The sequence below is a fragment of the Oncorhynchus nerka genome, linkage group LG12, assembly GCF_034236695.1.
Source record: "Oncorhynchus nerka isolate Pitt River linkage group LG12, Oner_Uvic_2.0, whole genome shotgun sequence".
NCBI classification, from domain to species: domain Eukaryota; kingdom Metazoa; phylum Chordata; class Actinopteri; order Salmoniformes; family Salmonidae; genus Oncorhynchus; species Oncorhynchus nerka.
The window spans coordinates 16,642,696-16,669,395 of NC_088407.1; the positions used below are offsets into that span (position 1 = coordinate 16,642,696).

General features: G+C 41.7%; 2 protein-coding genes across 5 annotated transcripts in view; one reads left to right on the top strand and one right to left on the bottom strand.

Annotated features, from left to right (window-relative positions):
• LOC115118454 (CD99 antigen-like protein 2) overlaps positions 1-9,173 on the bottom strand; it is a 28,214-nt gene extending 19,041 nt beyond the window's left edge. For all 4 annotated transcript variants that reach the window (XM_065025289.1, XM_029647068.2, XM_029647066.2 and 1 more), the window contains exon 1: positions 8,826-9,173. In XM_065025289.1, coding sequence (XP_064881361.1) covers positions 8,826-8,883 — 58 coding nt within the window. In that variant the 5' untranslated portion in view covers positions 8,884-9,173. The remainder of the gene's footprint in view (positions 1-8,825) is intronic.
• A 10,284-nt stretch (positions 9,174-19,457) lies between these two features.
• LOC115118451 (high mobility group protein B3-like) lies at positions 19,458-26,016 on the top strand. The gene is made up of 5 exons (XM_029647056.2): positions 19,458-19,548; positions 22,273-22,494; positions 23,126-23,265; positions 23,463-23,637; positions 24,499-26,016. Exons 2-5 carry the CDS (start codon positions 22,345-22,347, stop codon positions 24,652-24,654), a joined length of 621 nt encoding a protein of 206 aa, XP_029502916.1. The 5' UTR covers positions 19,458-19,548; positions 22,273-22,344; the 3' UTR covers positions 24,655-26,016.
• The last annotated feature ends 684 nt before the right edge of the window (positions 26,017-26,700 follow it).

Sequence of the window (26,700 nt, forward strand, 5' to 3'; positions counted from 1 at the left end):
CATTATGTAGCTAACACCTGCATACTCTCATTATCATTAGGTAGATAAAACCTGCATACTCTCATTATCATTAGGCAGATAAAACCTGCATACTCTCATTATCATTATGTAGCTAACACCTGCATACTCTCATTATCATTATGTAGCTAACACCTGCACACTCTCATTATCATTATGTAGATACAAACCTGCATACTCTCATTATCATTAGGTAGATAAAACCTGCATACTCTCATTATCATTAGGTAGATAAAACCTGCATACTCTCATTATCATTAGGCAGATAAAACCTGCATACTCTCATTATCATTATGTAGCTAACACCTGCATACTCAGAACAATCATTATCATTATGTAGCTAACACATGCACACTCCCATTATCATTATGTCAGATACAAACCTGCATACTCATTATCATTAGTAGATAAAACCTGCATACCCCATCTATCATTAGGTAGATAAAACCTGCATACTCTCATTATCATTAAATAGCAGATAAAACCTGCATACTCTCATTATCATTATGTAGACCCCCATCTAACACCTGCATACTCTCATTATCATTATGTAGCTAACACCTGCACACTCTCATTATCATTATGTAGATACAAACCTGCATACTCTCATTATCATTAGGTAGATAAAACCTGCATACTCTCATTATCATTATGTAGATAACACCTGCGTAGCCTCATTATCATTAGGTAGATAAAACCTGCATACTCTCATTATCATTAGGTAGACAAAATAGCATAACAATGACATTATCATTAAATAGTCAGATGACACCTGCATACTCCCATCTAAATCATTATGACATGATAACACCTCTAAATAGTCAGAACAATGACATGTACCATTATGTAGATAATGACATGTATCAGCCCCCCATCTAACTAGTCACCTGACATGTATCACTGATCTAAATAGCAGAACAGTTTAGCATCCTCCTTCACCCCCCTCCCCCGATAAGACAAATGAATGACCTGCTTAGGATTAGAGGATCAGCTTTTGATCATCATTATGTATCAGACCTCCATGAGTCAGAACAATGACGTGTATCAGACCCCCATGAGTCAGAACAATGACGTGTATCAGACCCCCATGAGTCAGAACAATGACGTGTATCAGACCCCCCATCTAAATAGTCAGAACAATGACATGTATCATACCCCCCCATCTAAATAGTCAGCACAATGACATGTATCAGACCCCCATCTAAATAGTCAGAACAATGACATGTATCAGACCCCCCATCTAAATAGTCAGCACAATGACATGTATCAGACCCCCCCATCTAAATAGTCAGCACAATGACATGTATCAGACCCCCATCTAAATAGTCAGAACAATGACATGTATCAGACCCCCCATCTAAATAGTCAGCACATTGACATGTATCAGACCCCCCCCATCTAAATAGTCAGAACAATGACATGTATCAGCCCCCCCATCTAAATAGTCAGAACAATGACATGTATCAGACCCCCCCCATCTAAATAGTCAGAACAATGACATGTATCAGACCCCCATCTAAATAGTCAGAACAATGACATGTATCAGACCCCCATCTAACTAGTCAGCACATTGACATGTATCAGACCCCCCCAATCTAAATAGTCAGAACAATGACATGTATCAGACCCCCCATCTAAATAGTCAGAACAATGACATGTATCAGACCCCCCATCTAAATAGTCAGAACAATGACATGTATCAGACCCCCCATCTAAATAGTCAGAACAATGACATGTATCAGACCCCCCATCTAAATAGTCAGAACAATGACATGTATCAGACCCCCCATCTAAATAGTCAGAACAATGACATGTATCAGACCCCCATCTAAATAGTCAGAACAATGACATGTATCAGACCCCCCATCTAACTAGTCAGCACAATGACATGTATCAGACCCCCCATCTAAATAGTCAGAACAATGACATGTATCAGACCCCCATCTAAATAGTCAGAACAATGACATGTATCAGACCCCCATCTAAATAGTCAGAACAATGACATGTATCAGACCCCCATCTAACTAGTCAGCACACATGTATCAGACCCCCATCTAAATAGTCAGAACAATGACATGTATCAGCCCCCCATCTAAATAGTCAGAACAATGACATGTATCAGACCCCCATCTAAATAGTCAGAACAATGACATGTATCAGACCCCCCCATCTAACTAGTCAGCACATTGACATGTATCAGACCCCCCATCTAAATAGTCAGAACAATGACATGTATCAGACCCCCATCTAAATAGTCAGAACAATGACATGTATCAGACCCCCCATCTAAATAGTCAGAACAATGACATGTATCAGACCCCCCACCCCCCATCTAAATAGTCAGAACAATGACATGTATCAGACCCCCCCCATCTAAATAGTCAGAACAATGACATGTATCAGACCCCCCATCTAAATAGTCAGAACAATGACATGTATCAGACCCCCCCATCTAAATAGTCAGAACAATGACATGTATCAGACCCCCATCTAAATAGTCAGAACAATGACATGTATCAGACCCCCCATCTAAATAGTCAGAACAATGACATGTATCAGACCCTCCCCCATCTAAATAGTCAGAACATTGACATGTATCAGACCACCCCCATCTAAATAGTCAGAACAATGACATGTATCAGACCCTCCCCCCATCTAAATAGTCAGAACATTGACATGTATCAGACCCCCCATCTAAATAGTCAGAACAATGACATGTATCAGACCCCCCCATCTAAATAGTCAGAACAATGACATGTATCAGACCCCCATCTAAATAGTCAGAACAATGACATGTATCAGACCCCCCATCTAAATAGTCAGAACAATGACATGTATCAGACCCCCATCTAAATAGTCAGAACAATGACAAGTATCAGACCCCCATCTAAATAGTCAGAACAATGACATGTATCAGACCCCCCCATCTAAATAGTCAGAACAATGACATGTATCAGACCCCCCATCTAAATAGTCAGAACAATGACATGTATCAGACCCCCATCTAAATAGTCAGAACAATGACATGTATCAGACCCCCCCATCTAAATAGTCAGAACTAGAGGACGACTGATTATGATTTTTCAACGCCGACACCGATACCGATTATTGGAGGCCCAAAAAAAGCCGATACCGACGATTTAAAAAATATATAATGACAATTACAACAATACTGAATAAACACTTATTTTAACTTAATATAATACTTCAATAAAATCAATTTAGCCTCAAATAAATAATGAAACATGTTCAATTTGGTTTAAATAATGCAAAAACAAAGTGTTGGAGAAGTAAAAGTGCAATATGTGCCATGTAAGAAAGCTAACGTTTAAAGTTCCTTTCTCAGAACATGAGAACATATAAAAGATGGTGGTTCCTTTTGGGTCTTCAATATTCCCAGGTAAGAAGTTTTAGGTTGTAGTTATTATAGGAATTATAGGACTATTTCTCTCTATACGATTTGTATTTCATATACCTTTGACTATTGGATGTTCTTATAGGCACTTTAGCATTGCCAGTGTAACAGTATAGCTTCCGTCCCTCTCCTCACTCCTACCTGGGCTCGAACCAGGAACACATCGACAACAGCCACACTCGAAGTAGCGTTACACATGCAGAGCAAGTCGAACAACTATTCCAAGTCTCAGAACGAGTAACGTTTGAAACGCTATTAGCGCGCACCCCACTAACTAGATAGCCATTTCACATTGGTTACACCAGCCTAATCTCGGGAGTTGATAGGCTTGAAGTCATAAACAGCGCAAGTCTTGAAGAGGTGATTCAGAGCCCGCAGCACTCAGGGAGAAGGGCACAATGGCCACTGGCTGCAAAAGGCGTGGATTTTTTTTACATGCATTTTGGCTGCACAAATGGGGTGCCGCTGGGAAATATGAAGCATTATCAAGTGCTTCTCAAATTGTGAATGAGAGACTGATGAAGTGTGAAGCCTGCGCAAAACACTAAGCAGAGCTCATGCCTTTCAAGCGACTTTTTTCAAATCATCATTAGAGTCACATCATGCAGCCTTACAATGTATTAAACACCAAAACATATAATCCAACATTTATTGAACAACTAAAGTTACATTAATAACTCTAAATTAAGCATTTAGGAGTACCTATTTCTTTGTTAAACGCTCAACACAGAATAGCCGCATGTGCGCACTCCCTTAAATCGTTTGAGGAAATATCCTTCCTATTTTATTCTGCTTTGTTCAATTGTATTTGTCATAAAATAATGCCTTGGGAATTCTAAGCAAATCTGGTCTGCTAAATGAACTAGTGTAGCCCACAGCCATATGGCATAGCCAGATCAGGACCTAACATAAGGACAACTCATAGTATGCTACCCTGTTATTCTGAAATAGACTACATTTTATTCATATCATTCTTCTTTAGACCCGTCTAAAATAAATCATGGATTTATTGGGATGGTGTAGGCTATATGACATGGATTTATTGGGATGGTGTAGGCTATATGACATGGATTTATTGGGATGGTGTAGGCTATATGACATGGATTTATTGGGATGGTGTAGGCTATATGACATGGATTTATTGGGAAGGTGTAGGCTATATTACATGGATTTATTGGGAAGGTGTAGGCTATATGACATGGATTTATTGGGATGGTGTAGGCTATATGACATGGATTTATTGGGATGGTGTAGGCTATATTACATGGATTTATTGGGATGGTGTAGGCTATATGACATGGATTTATTGGGATGGTGTAGGCTATATGACATGGATTTATTGGGATGGTGTAGGCTATATGACATGGATTTATTGGGATGGTGTAGGCTATATTACATGTATTTATTGGGAAGGTGTAGGCTATATGACATGGATTTATTGGGATGGTGTAGGCTATATGACATGGATTTATTGGGAAGGTGTAGGCTATATGACATGGATTTATTGGGATGGTGTAGGCTATATGACATGGATTTATTGGGATGGTGTAGGCTATATGACATGGATTTATTGGGATGGTGTAGGCTATATGACATGGATTTATTGGGAAGGTGTAGGCTATATGACATGGATTTATTGGGATGGTGTAGGCTATATTACATGTATTTATTGGGAAGGTGTAGGCTATATGACATGGATTTATTGGGATGGTGTAGGCTATATTACATGGATTTATTGGGAAGGTGTAGGCTATATTACATGTATTTATTGGGATGGTGTAGGCTATATTACATGTATTTATTGGGAAGGTGTAGGCTATATGACATGTATTTATTGGGATGGTGTAGGCTATATGACATGGATTTATTGGGAAGGTGTAGGCTATATTACATGTATTTATTGGGAAGGTGTAGGCTATATGACATGGATTTATTGGGATGGTGTAGGCTATATTACATGGATTTATTGGGAAGGTGTAGGCTATATGACATGTATTTATTGGGAAGGTGTAGGCTATATTACATGGATTTATTGGGATGGTGTAGGCTATATTACATGTATTTAGATCTGCATCAGTGGCTGTGTGGAAGCCAGGAGATGGTAAACGCCTTTATGTTAATTAACGGTTAATTACCGTGAGACCGACAGTTATCTGCTTGACAATCACCAGCTGATGAAATGTCATGACAGCCACAGCCCCTAGTCACAGCTCCTTCTAACACACACACACTCACAGGCGCATACAAGCTAGATCATGTACACACACACAGATACACACACACTCCTGTCCTGTCCAAACCCCCTGTGAGACATGGCTGTGTTGTGAAGGTGTTGCAGGCCAGCCAGGGCCACCACCACCACACCCTGGTCAATGAAGCTTCACTATAATGTTATTACTAAAGTTATTGATATTCTGTTTGCTCTCATTATTGATATTACTATTGCTTTATTTCACCTGGTATAACTATTGCTATGCAGCCTGTCCCCATGCACCCAGCCCGCCCCCATGCACCCAGCCCGCCCCATGCACCCAGCCCGCCCCCATGCACCCAGCCCGCCCCCATGCACCCAGCCCGCCCCCATGCACCCAGCCCGCCCCATGCACCCAGCCCGCCCCATGCACCCAGCCCGTCCCCATGCACCCAGCCCGTCCCCATGCACCCAGCCCGTCCCCATGCACCCAGCCCGTCCCCATGCACCCAGCCCGTCCCCATGCACCCAGCCCGCCCCATGCACCCAGCCCGTCCCCATGCACCCAGCCCGCCCCATGCACCCAGCCCGTCCCCATGCACCCAGCCCGCCCCATGCACCCAGCCCGCCCCATGCACCCAGCCCGTCCCCATGCACCCAGCCCGTCCCCATGCACCCAGCCCGCCCCATGCACCCAGCCCGCCCCATGCACCCAGCCCGTCCCCATGCACCCAGCCCGCCCCATGCACCCAGCCCGCCCCATGCACCCAGCCCGTCCCCATGCACCCAGCCCGCCCCATGCACCCAGCCCGTCCCCATGCACCCAGCCCCGCTGGCTGCCCCCACGTATATTTGCTCCTTCCTCCCCTACAGAATATAGGGGAAACAGCCCTTTGTCTCTCTGTCACATGATGGCCCAAGAACCAACCATGTGACTTCTGATCACCAGTGAGTGAGGTTTTCCCTTTCCACATGTATAGATCTTACTTTTAACTCATTACTTTCTACACCAAAGGAGTAAATTAGCTAGATATAACTCATCATGTCAATATTGAATTCCCAATATGAACAGTCATCTCTATAGAGACTGTATAGAGGGCTCCTGCATGGATCCTCAGCTGTTGTGCATCAAAGAGAATAAATAAGCACATTCCTCTGTTCAATGACTGGGGACTGATCTCATTACACTTCATTAAGGGTGTGGCAGGGTGTAATATAACCCAAAAGCTTGCACGCTGCACACACACACACCCCTCATCCCCTTTCCCAAAGAAAAGACTGCAGCTGAGGCTTCACCCCTCTTCTTCCCTCCCTTGCCCCCCTTCCTTTACCATCCCTCTCTCCCCCCCTCCTTTTCTGCCCTCTCCCCTCCCTTTTCTCCCTCTTTCCCCCCCCCATCATTTCCTCTCTCTCTCTCTCCCCCTTCTTTACCTGCCTTTAACCCCCTCCTTATCATCCCCCTCTCCCCTCCTTTCATCCCTCTCCCTCCCTCCTCCCCCTCCGTTTATCGACTTCTCCCCTCCTTTTCCTCCCTCTCCCTCCTTTTCTCCTCCCTGTCCCCCCTCTATTCCTCCCTCTCCCCCTTCTTTCCTCCCTGTCCCCCTCTATTCCTCCCTCTCCCCCTTCTTTCCTCCCTGCCCCCTCTATTTATCCCTCTCCCCTCCTTTCCTCTTTCTCCCCCTCTCCCCCTCCTTTCCTCCCCCTTCCATTTTCTCCCTTTCCTCCCCCTCCCTTTCCTCTCCCCCTCCTTCATCCCTCTCCATCACTCTCCCCCTCCTTATCTTCCCCTTCTTTCCTCCCCCTCCCCCTCCTTTCCTCCCATTCCCTTTCCTCCCCCTCCTTTCATCCCTCTCTCCCCTCCTTTTCATCCTCCCTCTCTCCCCTCTTTTCCTCCCCCTCCTTTCCATCACTCTCTCCTCCATTCCCTCATCTCAAAATCCAAACCCCTCCAGCTAAAATTTGCCAAGTATGCACTAATCTATGGGGGGTGTCAGGGCCGACAGACTAAACTTTAAACATGCTTTCACGTCATTGAAGGAGTAATAATGTGAACAAAACAGAATAACAGAATAGGGACTCAACATGTCCTCATTATCTTACAATGACACGCTCGGTGTGTGTGTGTGTGTGTGTGACGGGAGGAAACAGGCACCCTGGAGGTTTGAACCTGCGCTTCCCATGATAGAGAGAACGGAAGAGTGATCCTTTGAAGAGAAAGAAATAAAGACTCGACTCACTGAACCAAACCTCATAATCTCACCATTCAGTCAATCACAACCATACTATCTTATGTGTATAGTCTAAGTGAGCCACAACAAATTAAAACCATAGGCTGTAAATTATTTCGAGACAATTACCATCAGTAGTCTACCTTATTTGCATATCTCTTTCATTCCTGTTGATTATTTGTGATAAACAAAGATTACTTTACCTGTTTAAATACATGTATATAATCCCAAAATAACACCAATCCTTTATCAAATCACTATTATAATAGCTGTCTCTGCCATAGGATGTATCTCTGCTACCATGATGTCCTGTGTGGCTCAGTTGGCAGCTCACTTGCGACGCCAGGGTTGTGGGTTCGATTCCCATGGGGGACTACTATGAACGAAAGTATGAAAATGGATGCAGTCACTACTGTAAAATCGCTCGTCTGCTGAAATGTACAAATAATCTACCTGCACTGATATGTGACTAGACTGCATAGACATTAGCCTCTCGGATAACGTTTTTTTTGTCCCACACTTCTATATATAAAGTTTCGTCTGGTATCATTAGAATTCACATCAGTAGGCTAAATGTGTGATAGAAAGAGATCAATTTAAAATTGTGGAATTGAACATGTGGTAGATCAGTTCGCAACCAGACTGACTGGCTGGTCAATATGACTAGGTTCAAACGTGACACATGTGGGCTACTTATTGGTATGACTGGGTTCGGTAGTTAAGTTAAAACATATGTATTACCGCGACGTGTTATGTAGACGTAATAGGTATCCATTGTAATCGATGCAGCGGCTTGCTGCCGCAAGGTGTACCGTTATTCGGTGTAGAATAAAGGAATACCGCTAAAACACACACAATAGACCGAGGAAACAAAAAACGGACGAACTCGGCAATGGCGTGAACAGCAACAAAGAAGAAAGAGAAAGAGAGGCCTTTGAATTGAATTGAGAGAGGGGTTGGGCAAAACGCTTACCTTTCACAGTTAGCAGCGAAACCACTAGAAAGAGCGACCACGCCGAACATTTCTTCATGTTTGAGATTTTGTCGTTCCCGTGTTGTATCGAGACTGGTTCTGAAGCGAGAGATAAAATAACCTTACACTGTATCGATAAATCGATGTATCTTCTTATCTCGCTGCCTGCTTGCTACAATGTAGCGAATTGTTGAGCCGCTTGAAAGCCTATTTTAAACCTAAAAAATATTTGTTTAGTGGCGAACAGTTGGCTGCAACTGAACGGAAAGTCTGCAGTGAGAATGAGAGTAGTGCCGCTGTGCGCATGTGGAGAAACGAGAGAGCGGTCGGTAGGCGCAGCAGGTACAGCGAGAATCACATTACAGTGGCGGTGTAGGGCGGTTCCTCTCCGTTTTTACAGAGGCAGACAACAGACAGAAAGACAGACAGAATGGTGATTTAGTGAGGGTGTGAAGGCTAATAGACAATGCATGATGTTGAACTTTCATTAGCCTATAGCTATTACACAGAGAGGCAGGCAGACAGAATGGTGATGATTTTAATCCCATTCCATAATCTCTATGATGAATAATACGGTTTTACCATATTGGCCTCTAGGCTTTAAAGGGTGTAATACAATGCATGATGTACAAGTTCAATATACATTTGAGTAATTTAGCTGACGCTGGTGTCAAGAGCAATTAGGGCCAAGTGCCTTGCTCATGGGCACGTAGACCGATTTTTTTCACCTAGATGGCTCGTGGATTCAAACCAGCAACCTTTCAGTTATTGTCCCAATGCTCTTAATCGCTAGGCTACCTGCCACCCCATTACACTTACCCTACAGCTACAGGCTACAGCTGCTTAGCCAGAGGTGTCGGGTGATGGGGAGGGGATAACCTCAGAGGACTGTTGTTGATATGAGGTCATAATGCATAATGACATAATGACCTTCAGACCTATTGTAGCTTATTCAGTCAAGAGGTAGCCATATTAGACCAACCTTGAAATCAGAATGAAATATAGTTGAAGTTGGAAGTTTACACCTTAGCCAAATACATTTAAACTCAGTTTTTCACAATTCCTGACATTTAATCCTAGTAACAATACCCTGTTTTAGGTCAGGTGGGATCACCACTTTATTTTAAGAATGTGAAATGTCAGAATAATAGTAGAGAATTATTCATTTCAGCTTTTGTTTCTTTCATCACATTCCCAGTGGGTCAGAAGTTTACATACATTCAATTCATATTTGGTAGCATTGCCTTTAAATTGTTTAACTTGGGTCAAACGTTTCAGGTAGCCTTCCACAAGCTTTCCACGATAGGTTGAGGGAATTTTGGCCCATTCCTCCTGACAGAGCTGGTGTAACTGAGTCAGGTTTGTAAGCCTCCTCGCTCGCACACGCTTTTTCAGTTGTGCCCACACATTTTATATGGGACTGAGGTCAGGGCTTTGTGATGGCCACTCCGATACCTTGACTTTGTTGTCCTTAAGCCATTTTGCCACAATTTTGGAAGTATGCTTGGGGTCATTTTCCATTTGGAAGACCCATTTGCGACCAATATTTATCTTCCTGACTGATGTCTTGAGATGTTGCTTCAATATATCCACATCATTTTCCTACCTCATGATGCCATCTATTGTGTGAAATGCACCAGTCCCTCCTGCAGAAAAACACCCCCACAACATGATGCTGCCACCCCCGTGCTTCACGGTCGGGATGGTGTTCTTCGGCTTGCAAGCATCTCCTCTTTTCCTCCAAACACAACGATGGTCATTATGGCCAAACAGTTCTATTTTTGTTTAATCAGACCAGAGGACATTTCTCCCGAAAGTATGATCTTTGTCCCGATGTGCAGTTGAGTTGCAAACCATAGTCTGTCTTTTTTATGGCGGTTTTGGAGCAGTGGCTTCTTCCTTTGCTGAGCGGCCTTTCAGGTTATGTCGAAATAGGACTTGTTTACTGTGGATATAGATACTTTTGTACATGTTTCCTCCAGCATCTTCACAAGGTCCTTTGCTGTTGTTTTGGGATTGATTTGCACTTTTCGCACCAAAGTATGTTCATCTCTAGGAGACAGAACACGTCTCCTTCCTGAGCGATATGACAGCTGCGTGGTCCCATGGTGTTTATACTTGCGTACTACTATTTGTACAGATTGACGTGGTACCTTCAGGCGCTTGGAAATTGCTCCCAAGGATGAACCAGACTTATGGTGGTCTACAATTTTTTTTCTGAGGTCTTGGCTGATTTCTTTTGATTTTCCCATGATGTCAAGCAAAGTGGCACTGAGTTTGAAGGTAGGTCTTGAAATACCTCCAATTGACTCAAATGATGTCAATTAGCCTATCCGAATCTTCTAAAGCCATGACATAATTTTGGGGAATTTTCCAAGCTGTTTAAAGGCACAGTCAACTTAGTGTATGTAAACTTCTGACCCACTGGAATTGTGATACAGTGAATTCTAAGTGAAATAATCTGTCTGTAAACGATTGTTGGAAAAATGACTTGCACAAAGTAGATGTCCTAACCGACTTGCCAAAACTATAGTTTGCTAACAAGAAATTTGTGGAGTGGTTGAAAAACTAGTTTTAATGACTCCAACCTAAGTGTGTGTAAACTTCCGACTTCAACTGTAGATGTGCTAGAAGAGAATAGAATACAATACCATACAATATAATGGGTTAAAATGAACTGTTGAAAGAAAGAGAGAGTAAGAAGGGAGCGTTCTGACTCACTGTCTGGTTGCATTTTCTCCTTTTCCTGAATGGTAGATCAGTCCTGACAGATATCTGTCTATCCCTGTCTCACAGCTTGATCATATGCCTTAGTCTCCTGTAGAATGGAATAAATATAGGCTACTTTATACATTTCCCAGGGGGAATTAGTTTGATTTAGGCTACCATGTATTTGTCGCCTATAAAATCACATAATTAAATCATAACATTGCTACCTCAAAATATAATTCAATCTTAACATTGTTACCTCAAAACATAATTAAATCCCCAGACTAAAATCACAATAGTCTCTGATGATTCTGCTTGATCATTGATTTGACTAATTGATTAAATTCATTGATTGATAAATTCAATTGTTTGATCACTTCCTTCTATCATTTAATCATTCATTACTATCTCTTCTAACATAAAGGTTTCAAACTCACTTCATCAGACATGTGACCATAATTATTTCTCCTGATACAGTATACAGTACCAGTCAAAAGTTTGGACACACCTACTCATTCAAGGGTTTTCTTTATTTTTACTATTTTCTACATTGTACAATAATAGTTAAGACATTAAAACTACGAAATAACACATATGGAATCATGTAGTAACCAAAACAGTGTTTAAAAAATCTAAATATATTTTAGATTTTAGATTCTTCCAAGTAGCCTCCCTCTGCCTTGATGACAGGTTTGCACACTCTTGGCATTCTCTCAACCAGCTTCACCTGGAATGCTTTTCCAATAGGATCCAATAGGAATTCACACATATGCTGAGCAAGTGTTAGCTGCTTTTCCTTCACTCTGTGGTCCAACTCATCCCAAACCATCTCAATTGGTTTGAGTATGGGTGATTGTGGATGCCAGGTCATCTGCTGCAGATACCTAGGTGTCTGGTTAGACTGTAAACTCTCCTTCTAGACTCACATTAAGCATCTCCAATCCAAAATTACATCTAGAAAAGGCTTCCTATTTTGCAACACAGCATCCTTCGCTCATGCTGCCAAACATACCCTCGTAAAACTGACTATCCTACCGATCCTTGACTTCGGCGATGTCGTTGGGGTGGCAGAGTAGCCTAGTGGTTAGAGCATTGGACTAGTAACCGAAAGGTTGCAAGTTCAACTCCCCGAGCTGACAAGGTACAAATCTTTTGTTCTGCCCCTGAACAGGCAGTTAACCCACTGTTCCTAGGCCTCATTGAAAATAAGAATGTGTTCTTAACTGACTTGGCAAGTTAAATACATTTGCAAAATAGCCTCCAACACTCTACTCAGCAAATTGGATGCAGTCTATCACAGTGCCATCTGTTTTGTCACCAAAGCCGGCCCTCGCTTCATATTCGTCGCCAAACCCACTGGCTCCAGGTCATCTATACGTCTTTGGGGTAAAGCCCCACCTTATCTCAGCTCACTAGTCACCATAGCAGCACCCACCCGTAGCACGCGCTCCAGCCGTTATATTTCACTGGTCATCCCCAAAGCCAATTCCTACTTTGACCGCCTTTCCTTCCAGTTCTCTGCTGCAAATGACTGGAAAGAATTGCAAAAATCACTGAAGCTGAAGACTCATATCTCCCTCACTAAATATAAGCACCGGCTGTCAGAGCAGCTCACAGGATCACTGCACCTGTACATAGCCCATCTGTACATAGCCCATCCAACTACCTCATCCCCATACTGTTTTTTATTTTTTTGCTCCTTTGCACCCCAGTATCTCTACGTGCACATTCATCTTCTGCACATCTATCACTCCAGTGTTTAATTGCTGTATTTTAATTATTTTGCCATTATGGCCTATTTATTGCATTACCTCCCTTATCCTACCTCATTTGCACACACTGTATATAGACTTTGTTTCCTATTGTGTTATTGACTGTATGTTTGTTTATTACATGTGTAACTCTGTTTTGTTGTTTGTGTCGCACTGCTTTGCTTTATCTTGTTCAGGTCGCAGTTGTAAATGAGAACTTGTTCTCAACTGGCCTACCTGGTTAAACAAAGGTGAAATAAAACATAAAAAATAAAAATAGCCCTTATACAGCCTGGAGGTGTGTTGGGTCATTGTCCTGTTTAAAAACAAATGATAGTCCCACTAAGTGTAAACCAGATGGGATGGCATATAGCTGCAGACTGCTGTGGTAGCTATGCTGGTTAAAAGGGCCTTGAATTGTAAATAAATCACTGACAGTTTCATCAGCAAAACACCCCCACACCTCCTCCTCCATGCTTCACGGTGGGAATCACACATATGGAAATCATCCTTTCACGCAGTCTCCTTTGAACAGTTGATGTTGAGATGTGTCTGTTACTTAAACACTCTGAAGCATTTATTTGGGGTGCCATTTCTGAGGCTGGTAACTCTAATGAACTTATCCTCCGCAGCAGAGGTAACTCTGGGTCTTCCATTTCTGTTGCAGTCCTCATGAGAGCCAGTTTCATCATAGTGCTTGATGGTTTTTGGGACTGCACTTGAAGAAACGGACCTTCATGTCTTAAAGTAATAATGGACTGTCGTTTCTCTTTGCTTATTTGAGCTGTTCTTGCCATAATATCGACAAAGTATTTGACCAAATCTTCTGTATACAACCCCTACCTTGTCACAACTCAACTGACTGGTTCAAACACAATAAGAAGGAAAGAAAGTCCACAAATGAACTTTTAACAAGGCAAACCTGTTAATTGAAATGCATTCCCGAGTGACTACCTCATGAAGCTGGTTGAGAGAATGCCAAGAGTGTGCAAGGCTGTCATCAAGGCAAAGGGTGGCTACTTCGGAGAATCTCAAATATAAAATATATTTCGATTTTTGTGGTTACGGCATGATTCCATATGTGTTATTTATTATTTCATATTTTTGATGTTTTAACTATTGTTCTATAATGTAGAAAATAGTACAAATAAAGAAAAAATCTTTGTTCAAACTTTTGACTGGTACTGTAAGTATTCAGACCCTTTACTATGAGACTCAAAATTGAGCTCAGGTGCATCCTGTTTCCATTGATCATCCTTGAGATGTGTCGACAACTTGAATGGAGTCCACCTGTGGTAAATTCAATTGATTGGACATGATTTGGAAAGGCACACGCCTGTCTATGGGTCCCACAGTTGACAGTGCATGTCAGAGCAAAAAAACAAGCAATGAGGTTGAAGAAATTGTCCGTAGAGCTCCGAGACAGGATTGTGTCGAGGCACAGATCTGGGGAAGGGTACCAAAAATGTCTGCAGCATTGAAGGTCCCCAAGAACACAGTGGTCTCCATCATTCTTAAATGGAAGAAGTTTGGATCCACCAAGACTCTACCCTGAGCAATTGTGGGAGAAGGGCCTTGGTCAGAGAGATGACCAAGAACCTGATGGTCACTCTGACAGAGCTCTAGAGTTCCTCTGTAGAGATGGCAGAACCTTCCAGAAGGACAACCATCACCAAACAGGCCTTTATGGTAGAGTGTCCAGACGGAAGCCACTCCTTAGTAAAAGGCACATGACAGCCCACCCTGAGTTTGCCAAAAGGCACCTAAAGACTCTCAGACCATGAGAAACAAGATTCTCTGGTCTGATGAAACCAAGATTGAACTCTTTGGCCTGAATGCCAAGCGTCACGTCTGGAGGAAACCTGGCACCCTCCCTACGGTGAAGCATGGTGGTGGCAACATCATAGTGTGGGGATGTTTTTCAGCTGCACTTCTTTGGTTACTACATGATTCCATATGTGTTTTTCCATAGTTTTGATGTCTTCACTATTATTCTACTACATTTTGGAAAATGGTACAAATAAAGAAATAGTACAGATAAATAAAAACCCTGGAATGAGTAGGCATGTCCAAACTTTTGACTGGTACTGTATATTGGCAACATTTTAAATACCTTTCTATTAACTCCAATGCAATGATTTGGCACAAAATAACAAATGTGTCTTATCAGTTACCTACGACCTATTTGTATTTATGTATTTATTCTTCATTAGCATTAACAGGACCAATGAAAATGGAAGTAACATGGTGCCTTTAAAACAAGTAGAAAGAGTCTAGACGTATTCAGGTGAGGTGTAAAAACCCAGTAGGCTACATCCCAACAGGCCTCTATACTGAGGATGTTCAGCACAGGCCTCTATACTGAGGATGTTCAGCACAGGCCTCTATACTGAGAATGTTCAGCACAGTCCTCTATACTGAGGATGTTCAGCACAAGCCTCTATACTGAGGATGTTCAGCACAGGCCTCTATACTGAGGATGTTCAGCACAGACCTCTATACTGAGGATGTTCAGCACAGGCCTCTATACTGAGGATGTTCAGCACAGGCCTCTATACTGAGGATGTTCAGCACAGGCCTATATACTGAGGATGTTCAGCACAGGCCTCTATACTGAGGATGTTCAGCACAGACCTCTATACTGAGGATGTTCAGCACAGGCCTCTATACTCAGGATGTTCAGCACAGGCCTCTATACTGAGGATGTTCAGCACAGGCCTCTATACTGAGGATGTTCAGCACAGGCCTCTATACTGAGGATGTTCAGCACAGGCATCTACACTGAGGATGTTCAGCACAGGCCGCTATACTGAGGATGTTCAGCACAGGCCTATATACTGAGGATGTTCAGCACAGGCCTCTATACTGAGAATGTTCAGCACAGGCCTCTATTCTGAGGATGTTCAGCACAGGCATCTATACTGAGGATGTTCAGCACAGGCCGCTATACTGAGGATGTTCAGCACAGGTCTCTATACTGAGAATGTTCAGCACAGGCCTCTATTCTGAGGATGTTCAGCTCAGGCCTCTATACTGAGGATGTTCAGCACAGGCATCTATACTGAGGATGTTCAGCACAGGCCGCTATACTGAGGATGTTCAGCACAGGCCTATATACTGAGGATGTTCAGCACAGGCCTCTATACTGAGGATGTTCAGCACAGGCCTCTATACTGAGGATGTTCAGCACAGGCCTATATACTGAGGATGTTCAGCACAGGCCTATATACTGAGGATGTTCAGCACAGGCCTCTATACTGAGGATGTTCAGCACAGGCCTCTATACTGAGGATGTTCAGCACAGACCTCTATACTGAGGATGTTCAGCACAGGCCTCTATACTCAGGATGTTCAGCACAGGCCTCTATACTGAGGATGTTCAGCACAGACCTCTATACTGAGGATGTTCAGCACAGGCCTCTATACTGAGGATGTTCAGCACAGGCCTCTATACTGAGGATGTTCAGCACAGGCCTCTATACTGAGGATGTTCAGCACTAACAACATGGTGATGGCTCCACGTGTATACCCAGAGCCCTGCTCTGAGAGGCCATGGGCTGGTTCTGCTGCACTATTGGCACAAGGGAACAAGGGAACAATTGGTCAACATCTTGATAATTATGTCAGTCATCTTGCGTTCAGTTTGGCTTCAGAATAACTGGATAATTGTTTTGTCCTGAAACAAGAAAACATGTATAATAGAAAAATATATACAGTGGGGAGAACAAGTATTTGATACACTGCTGGTTTTGCAGGTTTTCCTACTTACAAAGCATGTAGAGGTCTGTAAAGTTGATCATAGTTACACGTCAACTGTGAGAGGCGGAATCTAAAACAAAAATCCAGAAAATCACATTCTATGATTTTTAAGTAATTAATTTGCATTTTATTGCATGACATAAGTATTTGATACATCAGAAAATATTTGGTACGGAAACCTTTGTTTGCAATTACAGACATCATACGTTTCCTGCAGTTCTTGACCAGGTTTGCACACACTGCAGCAGGGATTTTGGCCCACTCTTCCATACAGACCTTCTCCAGATCCTTCAGGTTTCCTGCTGTCGCTGGGAAATACGGACTTCCAGCTCCCTCCAAAGATTTTCTATTGGATTCAGGTCTGGAGACTGGCTAGGCCACTCCAGGACCTTGAGATGCTTCTTACGGAGCCACTCCTTAGTTGCCCTGGCTGTGTGTTTCGAGTCGTTGTCATGCTGGAAGACCCAGCCACGACCCATCTTCAATGCTCTTACTGAGGGAAGGAGGTTGCTGGCCAAGATCTCGCAATACATGGCCCATCCATCCTCCCCTCAATATGGTGCAGTCGTCCTGTCCCCTTTGCAGAAAAGCATCCCCAAAGAATGATGTTTCCACCTCCATGCTTCACGGTTGGGATGGTGTTCTTGGTGTTGTACTCATCCTTCTTCTTCCTCCAAACACGGCGAGTGGAGTTTAGACCAAAAAGCTCTATTTTTGTCTCATCAGACCACATGACCTTCTCCCATCCCTCCTCTGGATCATCCAGATGGTCATTGGCAAACTTCAGACGGGCCTGGACATGCGCTGGCTTGAGCAGGGGGACCTTGCAGGATTTTAATCCATGATGGTGTAGTGTGCTACTAATGGTTTTCTTTGAGACTGTGGAGCCCCAGACCGAGGGTGATTGACCGTCATCTTGAACTTCTTCCATTTTCTAATAATTGCTCCAACAGTTGTTGCATTCTCACCAAGCTGCTTGCCTATTGTCCTGTAGCCCATCCCAGCTTTGTGCAGGTCTACAATTTATCCCTGATGTCCTTACACAGCCCTCTGGTCTTGGCCATTGCGGAGAGGTTGGAGTCTGTTTGATTGAGTGTGTGGACAGGTGTCTTTTATACAGGTAACGAGTTCAAACAGGTGCAGTTAATACAGGTAATGAGTGGAGAACAGGAGGGATTCTTAAAGAAAAACTAACAAGTCTGTGAGAGCCGGAATTCTTACTGGTTGGTAGGTGATCAAATACTTATGTCATTCAATAAAATGCAAATTAATTACTTAAAAATCATACAATGTGATTTTTGTTTTAGATTCCGTCTCTCATCGTTGAAGTGTACCTATGATAAAAATTACAGACCTCTACATGCTTTGTAAGTAGGAAAACCTGCAAATTCGGCAGTGTATCAAATACTTGTTCTCCCCACTGTATGTTAAAACACATTTCTAAAATATATTAAAAAAGAGAAACAACTCCAGGCCTTGAGGGCTGTTGTTCTGCTTGGTTTTCATATCCTCCCAGGACTTAGTAACCATCAATTAATGTCATTGATTGGTTTGATAGTCTAAACACTGGTTGCCATGTTGAAATCAATCTATGATTAAATGTCAAGGATAAAAATCCACAAACACTACTACAGCCTATGAACCCCTCCTTTAAAGGGATAGTCCATTCTAAAGAATGACAATCAACATACACTGTTGAGCTTAAGGACTGGATCTGAAGGACCCCTCCATTCAAGGGATAGTTCGCTCAAAAGTTATTCTGCCCATTTTCCTCAAAAGAGCACATTCTGTTCTGAGGATCCTGCAAGTTTCAGTCACAAATGAATGAGAAATATATATAGGCACCATCTAACTCAAGTTTATTAAATGATTACAACCGGGCAATTATCCAACAGTGATTATTGAAATAATTTGTAGGCCTACCAACTCTAATACACTATACATTTTCTCACTACATATAAGGTAGAATACAAAACTGTAGTTAAATTAATTATTTTATTAGGAATATCCATCCCTTATAAGTCCAATGACTTGACAGGTGTCCACAGATCTGTATCTGTAGCCTAGTGTCCTATTTTAACCTTTCACCTGAGAGAAAAAGCTGTTTCATACCGTCTAAAAACACCTCCAATTGAACCTTTATATGTTAGCATATATACCGTACCCATATGTACTACTGCACACACAGCCAACCTTCCTCACCCAATGAATTTCTCTTCATACTACTCTGAAACTTTTCTCAGCGGCTCTTTTTCAAAGGCGTGGGTATGACAAGGCCTCCCCTTGTCGACCAATCACCAACGAGAAACCCGTAAAGTGTGTAGAGCAGCGTCCAATCAGCAGTTTGGGAGGCTGTTTTGAACCGACCCGGCCGCTAGCCAATCAGGCCGTTCTCGTATTGAGCTAGCGCGAGGCTGTCTACATATGGATAGAGAAGACAGGAGAAAGGCGAGACTGTAGGATTCCAGAATCCAGACTGACTTGACTGCTGCTTAACAATACAGGTACGTTACTTGTTATAACAATAATAACATTGCATTATTTTTTACTACCACCATTTGAATAATCTATAACATTGACTTGTGTTAAATGACATGGTTATTTTAATAATTTGAATTGCGATTATGTTATTGTTAAGTCTTTCTGTGGTATTTTAGTGCAATTGTGGTTTAAATGTGCTTAGATGTTATTCATTTTGCAGGCAAATAGTGTTTGATAATTTTTTCCCCCATAATGTGTGATTTATTGTGGTATTGACAGAAATCTGCTGAAAATGGCCTTGATCTATTTTAATATTGTTTACACGGTCATTTATCATAAAGAAAATGAACATGTCACTGTTGTCTCGTGGACTCTGTTTTTTCCTGATTTTTAAAGTAACCAAAAGTTATTAAACTGTAATTTTCTGAGGCTTGTATTCCTCACACGCATCGCTGCTGTGTGTAACACTGTGAATATGGCTGGCTATAGCCTGTCTACGAATAACACTGTTCTTCTATTGCGACCCGATTTCGATGTCATCTACATAAATAATCATACATTTTCAGAATAAACGTTTGTTTTCCGCTGAACTCTTTTATCTCTATTCAACAATGTAAAGAAAATGTTAATGTCATCGTCGAAAAGCTGTTTTTGAGATTTGTTATCGCCCTTAGTCAAATGATTGCTCTCACCATGTAGTAAAATGGCTGGCGATTTAAACCATTGAGGAAAGGCAGCGCTAACGCAGAGAAGGGACGGGGAATTGTTGGAGAAAAACAAATTATCTACGGACGAAAAATACTGCACTTTTTCGTTTTCCATTCGAAATGTTTATCTCTAACTTTCTGCATTAAAGTATTTGTATTTTCCCCCTTTTATTCATTTTCGCAACTTCTCGATTGCAGCAGGATGGCTGGCGCACTGTCTTTGTTACCGAGAGCAATGCACCAAGCGACAGTCAGGGGTATAACTTCAGAAAACAGTGAAATGTCACGAAATACGAAATGACAGTTTTAATATATTAACCCGAATAAAAAGAACGGTCTTTGTTTTATCTGACTACGTTGTTTTGTTTTTAATTAGCGGTCACATTTAGCCGTTATAGCTCTTGGAACCGGAGGGGGGTGTGTATCGCTTTGTTACATAGTCAGCCGCGTAAGCCTTCCCCTCGCTCTACAGAAGCCATTTTATTCAATGGGAGCTCCAGTGAAAAACAGCACTCTCCTCGCCTGTATAGCAGCCACACTACCCAATACTAGGCGCTATGAACTGGGACTGAGCTACCGTACGGAGCGGGGAATTAAAAACCGAAAAAGTAATAACATTTCTGGCAAAGTAAGATTGAAATAGGCAAGAAGGTGGAAAATAAACAGGAGTTTCTCTCATGAGGACGCATTTCACAAAATGGAAGATGAATAATTCGCGTTGATGACCTCTCTATTTTTCTCTGTATGTGTAGTTGAAGCGTCTCATTCTATCGCAACATAGTAACTAGTCGGAGCGCTCCCTATACTATAGCTGGTATGAAGAAAGTAAAGTTCGCGTTGCGTTGGATGCAATGGGGTAAAGTTTAGAGAGCTAAAAAATATGAAAATAAAAGACAGAAAATGGCTAATGACAAGGAGATGGGCGGTGGCGAGGGGAGAATATGGTGGGGGCTTTCTTATTTGATTGAGATTCTAATGGGAGGTGTTTTGTAAAAATGCTCATTTACTTTGTAGATTAGAATTCGATTATTTTCCAAATTTGAATTTATATCTAAGTATCAATTCACATTCCCAAGAATGACATTTCTCAAATAGCCTAGTTATTAAATCTAGATTAGAATTAGATTATTTTCCAAAATTGAATTTATATATAAATATCAATTCACATTCCCAAGAATGACATTTCTCAAATAGCCTAGTTAAATCATTTAAAGTATTTTTGAGAAATGAAAATAAAAACCTTACACTCCATTGTAATTACATAGTAAAAACAGACATTACAACAGCACATAGTCTCCTAGCCACATTTCCGTAATTCCCCATTTTTCTCCATTCTAAGACTCCTTGGCCAATTCCACATTTTCTCCCGTATCACACCTACAGAATGCAAATGCATTCCAACCAATTCTTATTCTAGAGCTAATTGGAATTCATTATAATTCTATAACTGATTCTTATTCTAGAACTCCTTCTAAATTCTAATTCCCTTGTTCCCTTCTATGGTTCCACCACCTACCATAATAATCATAATTTATTCAACTTTTATAGTACTTTTCATTATATAAAGAATCTCAACGCTCTTTAAAGCAACACAAAAAAAAGACAAGCAATTTAGAACACAAAACATAATTCATGAGATGTCATGAATTCATGAGAGGGTTGTCAAGTTCATGGCTTGAATGGTCTTTGGACCGAAGCACTGTGTCATCAAGGTGGTTTGCCATTAATGTGAAGTTGACCATCACCAGTGGTCAAAGATGTTAAATTAATCTGTTGGGTGTTGTGTAATCACATTATGTCTGAATTAATTTGTCAATAAAGACCACAGTTAGTCTCCAACATGAATTGTGTTTGACTCTCCATTCACAAATGTCATCAAGTGTTTATTGAAATATTCATTGAAATGAACATGCCATGGTCAATGTGCTTTGGTACTTGCATCACCTGAAAAAAAAATAGTATACAGGTTCACTTTCCCAGAAGAAAATCAAACCACAACATTGAATTAACCCATTTTCATCTTCTCTCCACTCTCACCAGATACTGACCCAATCAACCAATTAACCAATCAACGAGTTCCAGACCACAGCTAGGCCCCGCCCAGTGACCAGGATGGCTAAAGGCACTCCAGGAAAACCCAAAGGCAAGATGTCCTCCTACGCCTACTTCGTTCAGACCTGCCGTGAGGAGCACAAGAAGAAGACTCCTGAGATACCTGTCAACTTCGCTGAGTTCTCCAAGAAGTGCTCCGGAAGATGGAAGGTGAGGAATGGATGGATGGATACTTTATTGGTCCCTGAAAGACAATTAATAACAATTTCTAGTTAGTTATCACGATGAAGTTGATTCATTGATTGGTGACATATCATGTTTTTTATGTAAAAAAAAAATATTTTCACATCATATTTCACAGTTCTAGAGATGAGATAATGAGGATGATGGGATTGAGATTATTAACTAGCATGCCATGTAGTGTTGCCTGGCCAATACATCACACTACGCAGCCCACACAAATGGTTATTGGGACAGAGGTCAAGTTCATTTAATTGAGTTTTACCAAAATTAAATTCAATCAATCTTTTGCTCCCAAATCTATTGTTCCCCTAAAGGACAAACCGGGTGGTAGCCTAAAGCTTACAAATCAAGAACGGCAAGTTATTTGTTGACTAAGGTGTGGTTACATGTTCCGTACTGCAGGTGGCGCAACAAGACCACATATCATGCTGGCTTCTTATATTAAATGACAATTAGGCGACCTTCAATAGACCTCTCGGTTTGAATCCGTTTTTTTTCCGTATGGTACCAAATGAACACTGCCCATGTGTCCATCCTTTCAAAGTCTATTGCTGGGAATGTTTTAAGTGGTGTAAATGTTGTGATTTTTTTTCCCCAGACGATGTCTGGTAAGGAGAAGGGGAAGTTTGACGACATGGCGAAGCAGGATAAGGTGCGTTACGACAACGAGATGATGCACTTCGCCCCTGGAGGCAAGAAGGGAAGGAAGAAGGACCCCAACGCACCAAAGAGGCCCTCGTACGTATCACACACACAGACTGGCACACACATACATGGATGGAGTCACAGACAGACAGACAGACACAGACAGACACACAGACTCCTTCACTCATGTTTTGGTTTTCAGTATATCAATACGCACATCAGACATCACGACACACTAAAATGAAGAAGAAAAAATCACAATAATAAATCAAATAATAATTTCTCCACAGCTCTGGTTTCTTCATCTTCTGTGCGGACCACCGGCCCAAGATCAAGGCCCAGCACCCCAGCCTGGGCATCGGGGACGTGGCCAAGAAACTGGGGGAGCAATGGAACAACCTGACTGATGCCACCAAACAGCCCTACCTGATCAAGGCCAACAAACTCAAAGACAAATACCAGAAGGTAAACTAACTTACCTGTGTATTGTATTGTACCACATACACACAGACAAATACCAGAAGGTAAACTAACTTACCTGTGTATTGTATTGTACCACATACACACACAGACAATTACCAGAAGGTAAACTAACTTACCTGTGTATTGTATTGTACCACATACACACACAGACAATTACCAGAAGGTAAACTAACTTACCTGTGTATTGTATTGTACCACATACACACAAAGACAATTACCAGAAGGTAAACTAACTTACCTGTGTATTGTATTGTACCACATACACACAAAGACAATTACCAGAAGGTAAACTAACTTACCTGTGTATTGTATTGTACCACATACACACAGACAATTACCAGAAGGTAAACTAACTTACCTGTGTATTGTATTGTACCACATACACACAAAGACAATTACCAGGAAGTAACATTTATATTGATTGATGAGTTGATTGGTTACATTACACCTTGTATCTGATATCTGCACCGTTTTACAGTCACACATTGCACACTTTCACACACACACACACACACACACACACACACACACACACACACACACACACACACACACACACACACACACACACACACTTCAACCAGGTACCTTATTAAAAACAACTTTCACTTTAATAATAACCTGACAACATCGCTACCGATCAAAACATCTACCAACCAATCAACCAATCAAATTAAATAGAATCCAGTGTGTTTCTGTCACCTGACCCCAAGTGAGAAGCTCAAATTGGACACCAATATCCACCACTGTTGATTAGCCAGTGTAGCCCGGACAACACCCAATGTTGTCCCAGCCAGTCGAATAACACATTTGACTCTCTCTCCCTCCCTCTCCCCCCCCCAGGACGTTGCTGACTATAAGTCCGGTAAGGGCAAGGTGGTAGTTCCGAGCCTGGCAATGGCCCCAAAGCCCATGACGAAGAGTAATATGGACGACGATGATGATGACGACGATGAGGAAGACGAGGAGGAGGAGGATGAGGAGGAGGATGACGAGTAGATCGCCTGAGTTGTGTGTTTTGTGTTTTATTATGACGGTGACGATAATGATTATTAAGTCATGCGTTTTCCTTTCCAGTTTGAAATGCGATTTGTAGGGTTAAGAAGAAACACAGGCGATATCTTTTTATGTTCCTTAATGACATTGCTCCGCGCCCTTCCTTCCCTCCGTCATTCTATTCCCTCCTTCCACCTCTTTGTTGTTTTGACGTCGTCATTATGTTCATTTTGTGTTAACTGCTTCTGTAAAGTTCTCTTTGTACATTGTGTCAAGTTAAGATGTTGAGACTGTACGTTACTATGGCAACTGTGATTGAACTCGAAGTAGACCCCTAATACCCCCCACCCCACCCCCAACAGCTGTGTGTGTGTGTGCTCATGCTCGTGTGTGTGTGTGTTTGTGTTACCGTGTCCATCTCACCAGCACTGTCCAGTGTCTTCCTCAAAACCCGCCTAGCATTGTCTCTTTAACAGGCTCTATATCGATTCAACGGAGAAGCATTTAAAACCAGTGGTAGCATTGCAGTATATATAAACACCTTTTTGTTTCTGGGATTCGTCCCAAATTACACCCTATTCCTTATATAGTGCACTACTTTTGACTAGGGCCAATAAGGAATCCCATGGAGCTCTGGTTAAAAGTAGTGCACTATATAGGGAATAGGGCGCCATCTGGGACTTTTGTTTTTAAAAAAGAATGTGCAAGGTGTTGTTTTACTGTATATGGTTGACTTAGACTTTAGTCCATGTTTTTTTTATTTGTAATGATTATTTTTCTGAGGCCTCCAGATGTAAGGTGATTTCTGATTGCACATATCTAGTAGGGGTGGTGTTGTTGTATCTAGGTGGCTGTTTGTGTAGCTGTGTGTTGGTTGTTGCACCAGGAAGTGTTGCCATGGTGAAACTAACTCCCAGTTCAACAGCCTCCCATGTAAATGAACAGTAGTGGCTGGTTAGCTAGTGTATGCTGGCCAACAGTCATTTAATACGATGGTTCAGGGTCGTTTAGTAACTTCCACTACAGTCACATTTTCACTTAGTCATGCATTGATGTCAATGGGAGACAAAGTGAAAATTTGACTTAAGTGAAAGTTAAGATTCGCTCCTTTGAAACCGAGGAGGATGGAAAACATCCAAACAACAGTATATAATGGAAACTATCATTTCCTTTTTGGCTAAGTGCATTTTAACCGTTCGTTGTTGTAAGATCTCTCATGATGAAAAACAAAAAACGACACTGAGTGAAAAAGCACGACTATTGAAGAAAATAAACCTGTACTTATCTGTATCTAAGATTTTTTCTTTTTTGTATGTTTAGAAAAAGCTATGTTTGGAATGATCATTAAAGTATGACATTTTTACACATGGTGTTATGTATTAATGATTTCCATTATGCTGCTTGAAAGTCTCTCTCACCAAAACCTTCTCATCTTGTCACGTGAACCCCCCCCCCCCCCCCCCCCCTATTAGAAGAATGATTGACCTCTTTACTCCTAGAAGAATGATTGAACTCTGTACTTTACACCTAGAAGAATGATTGACCTCTTTACACCTAGAAGAATGATTGACCTCTGTACTTTACACCTAGAAGAATGATTGACCTCTTTACTCCTAGAAGAATGATTGACCTCTTTACACCTAGAAGAATGATTGACCTCTGTACTTTACACCTAGAAGAATGATTGACCTCTTTACACCTAGAAGAATGATTGACCTCTGTACTTTACTCCTAGAAGAATGATTGACCTCTTTACACCTAGAAGAATGATTGACCTCTGTACTTTACTCCTAGAAGAATGATTGACCTCTTTACACCTAGAAGAATGATTGACCTCTGTACTTTACTCCTAGAAGAATGATTGACCTCTTTACACCTAGAAGAATGATTGACCTCTGTACTTTACTCCTAGAAGAATGATTGACCTCTTTACTCCTAGAAGAATGATTGAACTCTGTACTTTACTCCTAGAAGAATGATTGAACTCTGTACTTTACTCCTAGAAGAATGATCAAACTCTGTACTTTACTCCTAGACGAATGACGGATC